The sequence below is a fragment of the Diabrotica virgifera genome, chromosome 6 (assembly GCF_917563875.1).
Source record: "Diabrotica virgifera virgifera chromosome 6, PGI_DIABVI_V3a".
NCBI lineage: Eukaryota > Metazoa > Arthropoda > Insecta > Coleoptera > Chrysomelidae > Diabrotica > Diabrotica virgifera.
The window spans coordinates 176,056,205-176,070,906 of NC_065448.1; the positions used below are offsets into that span (position 1 = coordinate 176,056,205).

A 14,702-nucleotide genomic window follows, 5' to 3' on the forward strand; every position below is an offset into this window, starting at 1 on the left:
GAAGAAGCAGCAAAGAAAGTAACCGAGGCCCTACTTAAATGTGCAAAAGAGTGCATACCGCGAGGTCAAATTAAGGGGTATAAGACTTTCTGGTCCCCAACGCTATCCAAATTGAAAGCTGCCAGAAATAAAGCCAGGGGCAAAGCTGAAAAATCCAGGCAAATGAACGATTGTGTAGAGCTTCGAAAGAGACAAGCGATCCTAACTCAAGCCATTAAGTCAGGGAAAAGAGAAGCTTTCAAATCCTTCCTTGCTAAGCTCGACTTCCGAAAAGACGGCGTCAAAGCGCACAGGTTCGTTACTAAGCTAAATAATGATGGAAACAAGCAACAGCAAATGCCAATGAGAGGCATGGCTAGATAACTCACTACACATGCCGATATAGCGAACGAACTCTGTAAACACTACACAAAAGTGAGTAATATTAAGATAAATAAGAGGGAGAGAGCAAGACTGTTGCGCTATCCCCCTCCCCGGCGGATGAGCAAAAGTATAAAGGACATCTGTACAGAAGATTTCTCGATATCAGAGCTGGAAGCGGCTTTCTCTGACACAAAAACGAAAAAGGCAGCAGGGATTGACGAGTTGTGCCCGGAAATGCTTAAATATCTGGGAGCCGCAGTAAAAAACACCATTCTGAACTTGATTAACCTAACATGGAATTCAAGAGTCCCAAGTCAATGGAGGAAGAGCGAGGTCATACCCACCCTAATGAAACAAAAAGACCCGAGCCTGACTTATAGCTACCGGCCAATATCCCTCACAAGCTCCTTATGCAAAGTAGCCGAAAAAATAGTTCTGGACAGACTGAACCGAGCCATAACCCATCTTGAACTGATTGACGACGCACAAACTGGCTTCAGGAAACACAGGAACACCATGGACCATGTAGTAGAGTTTGCTCAAAAAGTCAAGGATGCTTTCCACCGTAAGATGTCAACAGTTGCAGTGCTAGTAGACCTCAAAGCTGCATACGACACAGTATGGAGAGGTTTGCTGTTACACAAGATAGCGAAGTGTGGAATTGACGGTAAACTGTTCAATTGGATAAAATCTTTTCTCGGGGAAAGGTATCAGAGAGTCAAATTTCACAACCATTGTTCCAAATTCAGACTACAAAGACAAGGGCTGCCACAAGGAGCAGTCATCAGCTGTCAATTGTTCAACCTAATGATAAACGATGTGCTCGCAATGATTAGAAAGACACCTGGTGTTGAAGCCCTCCTGTATGCCGATGACCTCCTAATATGGGCATCAAGTAGCAGTCTGAAAGCGCTCGAGGGAGTAATGACCAGGCGTAATGACCAGGCTCTCAAAAATCTAGAAAAATGGGCGGATAAAAACTGCCTAACTGTCAGTACAACCAAAACCGTATATCAAGTACTTACCCTTTCAACAAAGCAGACTGCTGTCAAGCTGACATACAAAGGAGTCGACCTGGAAAGAGAGGATGTAACAAAATACCTGGGGGTGTACATATATAAGAAAATTACGTGGAAACCTCAAATCGACGACATTGCAGAGAAAGCCACAAAGAGATGTCGACTGCTCAAACGTCTCACAGCAACAAAATGGGGCGCCACGCAAGATGTCTTGGTAGCAACATACAAAACCTATGTCCGGCCGATACTAGAATATGGGAGTGAAGCTACAATAACTGCGAGTACAAACACCACCTCCAGGCTTGAAGTCGCCCAGAACACTGCCCTTCGCGTCATCACCGGTGCTCCAAAATCAACACCGATTACATCAATGGAAGCCCAGACCGGTATTGAACCAATACAATGCCGCAGAGAGCAACACGCGTTAACCTTCTGGGAAAGGCAAAGACGAATACTTCCACAAAAATGGGACGAATATAGACAAGCAGCCTCACGTCTTAAAATACAAACCACTCCGCTTACAGTAGCAAATCAAATCATGGAAAAATACCACATTGACCTGTCGAAAGCCGCCCCCTTCCCAGCGCAAACTACACTCGCCCGCTGTCTACCAAACACAGAATTGCGTCTTGAAAACCATAACGACCCGAAGCACTTATCGTCAGAGATTGTCCTAAGGAAAGCCGCCCTAGAGACGATACACACCAATTACCCAGCGCATGAGTGGCTCCACATCTACTGCGATGGCTCCTCGATGCCGGACTCGGGAAGAACAGGATCAGGATATGTCTCAACGTTCTCCAAAGGCTCCATAGCTGTGGGTGCCCCTCTCACCAACTATGATGGTGAAATTGCTGCTATACACGAAGCCGCTAAAAGTTTCGAGAATCTCCAACACCCCCAAAAAGTTGCCTTCTTCATCGACTGCCAAGCCGCAATCCTCGCCCTGTCGACAAATCGATATACCGCCTGTGCCCAAACAATATCTTGCCGCGTCCAACTATCGAACTTGCTGGAAAAAGGGTGGCTGATTACTTTACAATGGATCCCTAGTCATGTCGGTGTTGACATGAAGGGAATGAAGCGGCGGATGAACTTGCAAAAGAAGGCACTACTCTTCCACAGCCCCCTAGCTTCCAATCGTACACATCAGCAAAGTCCACCATTAAAAGAGGAATCAAAGCGAAGATAAAAGACCAGCAAATACAAGCCGGTGCTGGAAAATCTTGGGCCCACTTAATAGAGTCACCAATCCCTCACAACTTGCCGAGACCCATCAGTGTAGCCGCGTTCAAAACAACTACGGGGCATGACTACCTGGCCTCCCATCTACATCGCATCAGCGTCCGTGAAAATGACAACTGTCCACTATGTAATCAGCCCCAGATGGATGCTGCTCACCTCCCAGAGTGCCCAGCCCTGATAACAGACCCACCCGAGGAGGATGAAGACCGCCTACGAGAAACGGCTCGTCTATACTGGTCAGCGCGCCGCCAAATGGCTAACATGTCAAGGGTGGGCGTTGGCTAGTAAGTAAGTAAGTACTATCTACAATGTGAATTGAAACAAGATGTGTAATCGCACAGGGTGTTTTTCTCCCCAACAATAATTTGGACAGCTTGTATATTAGTGCACCTAACCTACATCTGAATCTTATGTTCGTGCGTCAGTGGGGCCATATTTTTTTGTTTATTTCTTTCATAATTTCAATAAATGTTAAATAAAGAACCTACAAGAATAATAGAATAATTTTATAAGAACGTGAAAAATGTAAAAACTTTGAAATATCCACGTCTGTCTGTCCGCCCGTCCATATGTCTGTCCATAAACACAACTCCTTTGTCAATATACCAGGTAGACTGACAAATGAGGTGTCAAATGAAAGTTTATAATCCAAGGATACCTGGTATAGTGACGGAGGAGTTATATTCGCGGTCAGACGGACAGACGGACAGACACTATATGTCAAATTTCTCACCTTTAGTACCATCCTTGGATTATAAGCTTTCATTTGACACCTCATTTGTCATTCTACCTGCTATAATGACGAAGGAGTTGAGTTTATAGACAGACAGACGGACAGACAGACGGACGTGGATAATTCAACGTTTTCACATTTTTTCAAAATTGGTGAAAACAACAACATAAAAACTTTACTTAATTTGTGTTTCAAAACTATTTTTTGAATGCAACTTTACGTAATGTGAAGTATGAAAAATAGAGGATATGGCAACGGTGTTACATGTCAAGCTCGGATCCAATGCCAAAATACGCACATAAGCTAGTAGGGTGCACTAATATACAAGCTGTCCCAATAATTTTAAGATTACTTTTTCGCGAAATAAAAAAGTACTTACCAAATAACTATAACGATTTTTTCTCCTGGCTAGACTCATCACACAAATTCCTGTTAACATTAACTGAAAAAGAAAACAAAATATTTAAGGTACACAAACATAAATTAAGTTATACAGTGATGACCGCGCTAATAACCGGCAAAATAACGCAAAAGATGGATAAACTAGTGGAGGTGAGAGATTTAGCGATAATAACGTATAAACTTACATTCTGTTTATTGTTTCCTACCTTTAGACACATCAGAGGAGTATGTCAACTAAAACTGTCACTGCCACAGTGGCAGTTGCCAAATTCATCCGATACGTCTAAAGGTGGGAAACAATAAGTAGAATATTTTATAGGTTTTTATCGCTAAATCTCCACCTCCACTAGTTTCATTTCTTTTAATCTCACAATTTAATGTGTTTTCCATCTTTTCCGTTATTTTGACGGTTATTAGCGCGCTCATCGCTGTATACATATATACACAGAGGGGCAAAATTATGAAATTAATTCATTTTTTTTTTGAGAATGGGAGACTTTGGAGAGAAGTCCCGAAGCAGGTCGATTTTTATTTTTAAATTATGATTTTTTGGCATATGTATCATACTATTGACGTTATCCATCTGATCGTGATAACGTAATCGATAATTTTCTTAACTGGGAATAGGGGTCGTGTGATAGTTCAGTTGAAAGATTATTCAATTCTCTTTTCAGTTATATAAACATTACCATAATTAGTTATACAGGGTGGCCAAAAATAATAATTTATGAATTAAATTAATTCACACAAAAAGAAGATTTTATGTCAGAAATCAGAAAAAAGTACACAAACATATTTAAGTTATACAGTGATGACCGCGCTAATAACCGGCAAAATAACGCAAAAGATGGAAAATACATTAAGTTGTGAGAATAAAAGAAATGAAACTAGTGGAGGTGAGAGATTTAGCGATAATAACGTATAAACTTACATCCTGTTTATTGTTTCCCACCTTTAGACACATCAGAGGAGTATGTCAACTAAAACTGTCACTGCCACAGTGGCAGTTGCCAAATTCATCCGATACGTCTAAAGGTGGGAAACAATAAGTAGAATATTTTATAGGTTTTTATCGCTAAATCTCCACCTCCACTAGTTTCATTTCTTTTAATCTCACAATTTAATGTGTTTTCCATCTTTTCCGTTATTTTGACGGTTATTAGCGCGCTCATCGCTGTATACATATATACACAGAGGGGCAAAATTATTAAATTAATTCATTTTTTTTTTTGAGAATGGGAGACTTTTATTTTTAAATTATGATTTTTTGGCATATGTATCATACTATTGACGTCATCCATCTGATCGTGATAACGTAATCGATAATTTTCTTAACTGAGAATAGGGGTCGTGTGATAGTTCAGTTGAAAGATTATTCAATTCTCTTTTAAGTTATATAAACATTACCATAATTAGTTATACAGGGTGGCCAAAAATAATAATTTATGAATTAAATTAATTCACACAAAAAGAAGATTTTATGTCAGAAATCAGAAAAAAGTTTATTTGAAAAATAAACATTATTTTTCGCTTAAATTCAATGTTAAAGCTGGCACCCACCAGCCTCTGGGTTGTTTGAACATCTAATTTAAGCGAAAAGCAATGTTTATTTGTCATATTTTTTTTTCTGTTTTGTGACAGCAACAAAATGTATTTTGAATATAAATAACATACTTTCTTTTTGGCGACCCTGTATAAAAACTTATGGTAATGTTTATATTACTGAAAGGAGAATTGAGTAACCTTTCAAATGAACTATCACATGACCATTATTCTCATTTAAAAAATTTATCGATTACATTATCACGCCCAGATGGATGACGTCACTGGTATGATAATATATAATATATGCAATACAAATTGACCTGTTTCGGTATTTCTCTCCAAAGTCTCCCATTTTCGAAAAAATTTATTTATTCCATAGTTTTTCCCCTCACTCTATATAAGATCATCTATAAGATATATGTGTTAGATAAGATTTTTATACTTACCATAGTTGCAGGCACAAACGTTGGTATCGTTTCAAAATATCCAAGAGTTGAAGTATAGGACCGAAGAAGAAAATAAACAGCCAAAAATAAAGCTCCCAGAATTGTAGATAATCCTCCACATGCACAGCACCAGAAGACATATTTTCTGATACCACCCCCACCGCCATGATTTGCTGAAAAATATACATCTAAATTTATCCCGTTTACTAATAAACCAAATGCAAAAAAATGTTACGAGATTCTGTATCTCGGTTTAAGGGGATATGAGCAAACTTTCGGCTCCAATGCTATTTAAATAGGATTTATGTTTTTCGAATTCTAAAAAGACCTAATAAATATTTTTGAAAAATTTAAACGCAGAATGAAAGATTACGTTATTACCGAAGGCCGAAAGTCCCTGAAAACTTCTCTAATGTTTATTGTAATAAGTTACAGGGGTGAAAAACTAAGAAGAAATTTAGTGTGATTTTGAATTTCAAATATCGCATTCAAAAGAAACATTTTATTTATTCTAAGGGACTTTCAACCCTCGGTAATAATTTAGTCTTTCATTCTGCGTTTAAATTTTTCAAAAATATTGATTAGTTTTTTCAGGATTCCAAAAAAAAATGAATACCATATCCGTGGTGATCTTTTTCCAAATCAAACATTCGCTATCTTTTTCATACAATGCACTCAGTCGAACAGAATGCGCTGACAACACAGTGACAATAGGCCATTTCAAGACTTTTATTTCGCCGCTGGGAGACAATTAATAGGTGTATTCGCAGAGACACTCAGGGACTAGTCTACGACAAGTGGAGCATGTCATGACTAGAGGTACGGAATTTTCGTTTTTACGAAATAGATGCGAATTTCGGCGAAATTTTGAACATAAATGCTATAAATGCGAAATATGGAGTTTTTGTTTATTTCCGCGAAATATCTGCAGGTGCTCAACTCACCCCTAAATAAGTAGTTAGTTAGGAAGGTATGGAAAGATTTTACGGAAAGTTTTCTATTGTAATTTTTGAAAGGATTGTTTATTATTGTGTTGAAACAGAAGGATCTTTCATTGTTCATCATTAAATAGATAAAGATAAGATAAGGAATTGATATTTTTCACTTTTGATCACTTACTTCGGTCTTTTGTATTGGTAAAAATCTAAGTAGGGATAAAAGTCGGCTAATTCTTATTTTCTAAACATATAAAATAAATTAGTCAACCAGGACAAGCAGTGCTCATTCCGTCAATTTTTACTGAGTGAGAACATAGTCTATCAAAAAAGTTTTCATAGTAAAATTAACTTACTTAAAGTATCCCCTAAAATGGGACGCCCTAAAACAATTTTGAGTGATCGAGTCAAAGAATTTGCAACAGATGGCCTATATCTGTGTGACACAAATATTGTGATGTGTAAGTATTGTAATACTTGTTTGGAAGGTGATAAAAAGGACACTCTGCAGAAACATGTGAAGTCGACTAACCACATTAACAAGAAAAAATCTATAGCATCTACTTCAGGAACTAAGCGACAAATGTCAATTGCTAGTGGCTTTGAGAGACAGAAACGAGCAAAAGAAGAAAATGATCCTTTGGTGGAGGATACAGTTAGTAACTGTCTGAAAGCCAACATTCCACTTCATAAATTGGATCATCCAGCTGTGCGTGAATATATTGCTAAATATGTGCCGGGGTCGGGTGCTCTTCCATGTGCGGACACTTTAAGGAGAAAGGTAGTGCCACGGTGTGGGCTGTCTGAAAAAGCCAATACAAAGCAACAGCTGAAAGACAAGCCCATTGTAATAGTAGCAGACGAGACCTCGGATGGACAAGGAAGATGTGTTTTTGCTATTCTCTTCAGAACTATAGATTCTGTACTACATCAAGAATGTTTTTTAGCAAGTGTTAACTTCCTTGATACTGCCAACGCATCAACCTGCTCACAGGCAATTATAGATACATTAAAAGACTTTGAAATTGATTATTCACAAGTTAAAGGCCTGGTATCAGATTCAGCAAGATACATGTCTGCTTGCTTTAACCTATTAGAAATTCTAATAGAGCCACATATCTTACATTACCAGTGTTGGGCTCATAAAGTTAATCTTGTTGGTGATGTTTTTGTAGGAGAGTTCAAGGTGTTAAACATGTTTACAGCAAAAGTCAAGTCAGCCTTTCGTCTTTCAAGAAAAATGAAGATCTGTTACTTGATTTATTTGAAAGAAAACGTGCCCAATCTCCCAGCAAAACTATATCCAGCACCAGTTGTAACTAGATGGAACTCTTGGTTCTCAGCAGTGTCGTATCTAAGTGAATATCTTAATCACATACTCAATTTTTTTGATGTGTGGGAGAATGAAAATTCCAGTATTAAATTTCTTAAAGATAATTACGCCGATGAAACTTTCAGACGTAAACTAGAAATTCAAATGACCTTCACCACCGAATTCTGTCCAAAATTAATGAAATTAATAGACGATTTGGAAGGAGCCAGTTATCCATTCGCCCATCTTTTATGGAACAAATTAGAGGACTTAAAATCGTCACTTGAACACCATCGCCAAGGTTATTTTGATGTAAAAACATCTCGATTGATCACTGAAAACGAAGAAATTGACGCTACACTGAAGGAAATGCTTATGAAAGCAAACGACAAAGCCTTTAATAAACTAACTCTCCATATGACTTTAAAAGACACAAACGAGGCTTTCTTACACATTGGACAGTTATTTAACCCATGTATAGCTGCAAGTTTTACTGTGAACCCAAGTGTACTCTCAGAAAGCTTTTCTAAAATTCCTTTTTTTACAACAATGACAGAATTGGAGTACATAGATGGATATACTCACTTTCATAGATTAATCCTTCAATCGATACGAATGAACGAAGATCCCAATGTGAAGGATATATTGCTTGCTACACAGTACAGTTTTCCGTCATTTGCTAAAGCAGCATTACAGAGCATCTGGAGTCCAACGAACAGCGTAGACGCAGAAAGATTCTTCAGCAAATACAATATTGTAGTGACAGATCGAAGAACAGCTCTTAAAGAGTCGAATGTCGAAATTACAACGATATTAGCTTTTAATTATTAATGTTTTTTGTTGTTTTAATTGTAGTTAAAAATAAATGCGAAATAAATGCGAAATTTTGTAATTATAGAAAAAGTAAATGCGAAATTCATGTTTTTTATTTGCGAAAATTCCGTACCCCTAGTCATGACTAAAAGTCCACGGCAGGGTCCGCGAACGAACATATTTTATTTGTTTATATTTTTTGACATATTGTTTCTTAAATTGTGTACCCCTTTAATAGTTTTTTAGTCGTATTTTGCGAACATTTTGTTGCTGATATTGTGTAGTTTTTAGTTGTAGAAATACTTGAACGACTTTATTTAGTTTTAAGCAGTGAATAAATAAAGATGAGTGAATATTTTCGAAAGCTGTTGGCAGACAATACATATGTTGTTAGAAGTACAGTAGTTAGTTATTTAACATTTTATATTTTATAGGACATTTTATAGCTGTATTATTATATTTAACCATTGTTTTTGTCTGTAAGATCATAACTTATTTAGTTCAGTTGGTTTTATGCTTAAAATGTAGTACTGATGGTAACCGATAAAACTGAACTTTATCACGATTACTTCGCATTCCACACCTCAAAACACAACAGAAATGAAGCATGTCGATTCTTCCGGTAAAAATGTTAAATTGATCCTTGTACAAAACACAATTACAGATTAACGCAACTAAAATTATCTAAAACACATTAAGAAATGACAGAATAATATTTATGTTTGCCTCCCGGCTGTCAGATTGATTTAAAATTGACATGTTGGAATGGCCTATTTTAAATATTTGACACGGCTTCAGGTATATTTTGAGTTGTTTATTAAATAATATTGATCGTGTATTTGATAAATAAATTGATTTAAGACGTGAATTATTTATTGTTTATTATTTATGGATGGAAGATCTAAGCACAGAATACACCATGGTATATTCTGTTATCCAAGTATTTTGTTGTTAAAGATGTTCAAAATTTAACCAAGCGTTCCTTAATAATAATATATTATTAAAAAAATCACTTTATAACTTTTCCTCTTTTCTCGATTAAGAATTAGTTTTTATTGTATAGTATACAAATTATTATGATTACTGAATACATATTTAGTGAAAAAATTATCGTATTAATTAACTGAATTAATAGTATAAGCGATTACATAAGTAACAGTTATCCAAGAACATTCAAACGCCATCTCTTTAGTTAAGGATGGCAATGCCATTGTCAAGTAATGTTTACATATCCATACCAGTGAGAATTTTACTACACGTAATTTGCCGTGTAAAGAAAGAAAAAGTAGGGATAACCGTAAAATATTTGCGCCTAGACTCTTAAGGAATCAGAAATTAAAATTTTTATAAAATTTTATACAAAATCAAATCTGTAAAACCCGTGTATTCACGCTATTAGTTTTATTATAGAACTGCAGAGATCAACGAACACATTTTTCATAGATTTACCAAAGCATTTAACTTAGTCAAACATAGTACCATATTAAACAAACTTCTTAAGTCCTAGGCCTTCACTCAACGTGACCGAAAGTAGAACTGGAAATCAATATTTGAACTTTTCGTGTAACTTTACGTCGATTGATATACGATTTCACTAATTTTGAGTCATTTTTGCAAAACTTCGGTCATAACTTTTTAACCGGAAATGACATCAAAACCGGAACTAAATATTAAAGCTCGGCTTTTCAATATGCGATTATTGATATATCAAACCATTTCTGCGACAATAACGTGGCACTTCCGATTACACGTTTTTAAAACCGAAAGTATATTAGTATGGTATAACTAGACCCAAACCCAGACATCCAAAGTGAAACTTATCCTCCAACACCAAATTATTCTATATGGTCCACATTCGAAGATTCGAAGATATATGGTCCACATCAGGGCGAAGATCTGACCTGATAGGTGAATATGGACTAGGGGAGAGCAATGAAAGAGGCGATAGATTATACCAGTTCTGTCAAGAACGTGACATGATAATCGCAAATACATGGTTCAAATTACACAAAAGAAGATTATATACATGGAAGGGACCAGGAGATAACTCACTTCATATAATTAGAAATCAGATAGATTATATTCTAGTAAACAAGAGATTTAAGAATGGTGTCAAGAGATCAACGACATATCCTGGTGCAGATATCGGTTCAGACCATAATCCTCTAATAGCTGACATCCAAATGAAGCTCAAAAAAGTCGAAGAAAGCCCCAAAACACCAAAATTACATATATCAGCATCCAACAAAACGCTAATAGAAAATGACCTGAATAATCAGCTAAAGAATTCAACAAATGAAAACAATACAGAAATATGGAACACGTTTAAAGATCTCACCTGGAAAGTAATGGAAAAATATACAACAACGATGCAGAGGCACAAAAAACAACAATGGATGACTGATGAAATCCTGGAATTGATGGAGCAGAGAAGAAAACTGAAAGATAACAAAACAGAATACAAAGAAAAACAGAAACTAATTAAACAAAAGATAAAGGTAGCTAAAGAAAAATAGATGGAGGATAAATGCAAGGAATTAGAAAAGTTGAATGAAAAACACGATACGTTTAATATGTTTAAAAAAGTTAGAGAAGTAGCTGGTCTTTATCATAAGAAAACTCCACATACTATAACCGATTCGTCGGGAAAAATGATAATAGACGAACACGAAATTCGAACTACCTGGTATAATTATATAAATGAACTGTATAATGATGATAGACCCGAAGAACTGGAGGCTTTAGATGAAGGTGAAGGACCAGAAATACTGAAATCAGAAATACTACATGCTATAAAATTGGCAAAAAACAAGAAAGCCGTTGGTCCCGACAACATACCTACAGAAATGTTAAAGCTCATAAATGAGGAAAACATTGGAATACTAGTCAAACTTTTCAATGATGTTTATTCGACTGGTGATATCCCTGAAGATTGGTTAAAGTCCGAATTCATAACCCTACCAAAAAAACAACGTCCAAAAAACTGTAGCGATTATAGAATGATAAGCCTTATGAGCCACACTTTGAAAATCTTTCTACGTATCATTCACAGTAGAATCAAAGATAAATGTGAAGAAGACCAGGATGAAACACAATTTGGCTTCAGAAATGGACTGGGAACCCGCACTCTTTGCACTAAATGTGTTATTGCAGAAATGCCGAGATCAAAGGAAAGATGTCTTTGCTGTATTTATTGACTATGAGAAGGCCTTTGATCGAGTACAACATCACACATTAATTAAAATATTAAAGGATAAAGGAGTTGATAGTCAAGATGTACGAATCATAGAAAAATTATACTGGCGTCAAACAGCGACAGCTTGCATAAATGGAAAATCAACAGAAATATGCAAAATACAAAGAGGTGTCAGACAGGGTTGTATACTGTCCCCACTGTTATTCAATTTATATTCAGATAGAATATTTAAGAAAGCGCTGCATAATTTGGAATGGGGTGTGAAAGTTAATGGAATTCTGATAAATACAATCAGATATGCAGACGATACAGTTATTTTAAGTGATGATATAAATGGATTACAACACCTTTTAAATGCCATTGACACAGTGGGAAGAGAGTTTGGCCTAAATATAAACTGTTCAATAACAAAATACATGGTATTTAGCCGTTTGGCTCATCAAGATTCACGGCTATATGTTGATGGTCATATAATTCAAAGAGTACCCAGTTTTAAATATCTTGGTTGCCATATTACTGAACAACTAGATCCAGATAAAGAGATAAAATGTAGAATCGAGATAGCCCGCACGACATTTTTAAAAATGAGGTCATTCTTCTGTAATGATACCTTTCAACTTCAACTTCGAAAGCGTATGATTAAATACTACATTTGGTCAGTCCTCTTGTATGGTGTCGAAGCATGGACATTAAAAATATCCACCATTAACCGTTTGGAGGCCTTTGAAATGTGGCTGCACAGACGTATACTGAAAATACCATGGACGGCTATGCTGACAAATGTGGCAGTCCTTAAGAGACCAAATGCTACCCGCGAGCTGCTTGATAATATCAAATATAGAAAGATGGCCTATTTTGGACACGTAGTAAGGGGAGACCGGTATAATATTCTTCAACTTATTATGATGGGTAAAATCGAAGGACGCAGAGGAATTGGTAGAAAGCAGGCCTCTTGGTTGAAGAATATCCGGGAGTGGACAGGAATAAAGAAAGCAGAACACCTATTTAGAATAGCTCGAGACAGAGACAGTTTCGCCATGCCGACTTGATAGGGTACGTTAAGAAGAAGAAGGTCCACATAATGTTCAGAAAAAAGTCACACCATTTTGAGCGTCGGGTTTGGGGGGCGAGGGGGGAGAAATCGGTAAATTCGTAGTTTTTTACGTATTTCGTCAATATTTCTAAAACTGTGTGGTTTAGCATGAACAACCTTTTATACAAAAATGTTCTACATTAAATTTGAAATAAAAAAGGTCCTATGCATAATCCTTCTAAAATGAACGGTTCAAAAGTTACGAAGGTATTATAGTATAATTGGTCCAAAAAAAGGCCTAACCCAGACATCCAAAGTAAAAGTTTTCCTTCAACACCAAATTATTCTATATATGGTCCACATATTGGTCAGTAAAACGTTACACCATTTTGAGCGTCCATTTTGGGGGGGAGATGGGGGAAAAGTCAGTAAATTAGTAGTTTTTTGTACGTTTTTCGTCAATATTTCTAAAACTATGCTTTAGCGTCAACAATGTTCTATACAAACATGTTCTACGTGAAATTTAAAACAAAAAAGGTCCTATACATAATTATTATAAAATCAACGGTTCCAGAGTTACGGAGAGTAAAAAGTGGAGGTTTTCGATACTTTTTAAATTCTTTGGGCAATTTGTAGAAATTTTCTTTAACAGGATTGTGTTTTGTTAAAATAATTTGCTATTTCAGTGGCCGATGATATGTTAGTGATAAGCCCTTGAAGAAACGTCAACCTCATCACCAAAAATCATCATCAATTGCTCAGATAATATAAAAAGTATCGAAAACCTCCACTTTTCACCCTCCGTAACATTGGAACCGTTGATTTTATAACAATTATGTATAGCAGGGGTCACCAATTAGCGGACCGCGGTCCGCATCCGGACCGTGAGCTAGTTTTGTGCGGACCGCGATTAAATTCAGAATATAGTGTTTTGCAATTGAAAATGTTTGGCCATGAAATTGTGTAGTATGTTTGTCAACTTATATGTGCGTAGCCGCTTTTTCAAGAATGAACTTTATTAAATATCGGTACGGATCTGAGCTCTGAAAAACAGATGAATCTCAACTCCTTACCCAATGAAAATAAGTTGAACTAAACTCATTCCAGACTTCAGACAGGTGTAACATAGTTTTTTTACATAGAAAACAATTTTTTTAAATAAATTCAAAATTATCTTTTTGCCCAAAAATGTATTTTTAGGTTTTTTGGGCGATTTTAAACAAAAAAGGTTTCTTGTCATTTTTCTTAAAAGTTGATAGTTTTCGAGTTATAAGCAATTTAAAATGTGAAAAATGCGAAAATACGCACACACATTTTCGAGGCTTGAAAACTCATCTGTAGATTATTAGTGACTAGTGCTTAAATTGAAGCTTATACATTTAATTTCAAGATTCTAACGAGTAATCGGGGCTTATTTCAATATAGATCGTTGTTTTTTAATTGTTAATCGCCGGTCGTCGCACTTTATGATGCGTCTCTGTTGCATGTATACATATTATACGTACTTATGCCAAAAATTCCCAACAAATACTGGACATTTATTAAAATTTTATAATATATTATTAACATGGTTTTTTTAGATAATTTATTTCTTTATTCAATTAATTATTGCCAATGTGCTAATTAAATACGCCAATCATATAGTACGATACGCACCACA

At 36.1% G+C, this 14,702-nt stretch overlaps 1 protein-coding gene across 2 annotated transcripts in view; it reads right to left on the reverse strand.

Moving 5' to 3' along the window:
• Positions 1 to 14,702, reverse strand: part of LOC114328623 (uncharacterized) — a 125,195-nt gene that overhangs the window by 37,710 nt on the left and 72,783 nt on the right. For both annotated transcript variants that reach the window (XM_050653381.1, XM_050653383.1), the window contains 2 exons: positions 5,754 to 5,926; positions 3,740 to 3,802 (listed from right to left, as the gene is read on the reverse strand). In XM_050653381.1, the coding sequence (XP_050509338.1) occupies positions 3,740 to 3,802; positions 5,754 to 5,926 (236 nt within the window). The remainder of the gene's footprint in view (positions 1 to 3,739; positions 3,803 to 5,753; positions 5,927 to 14,702) is intronic.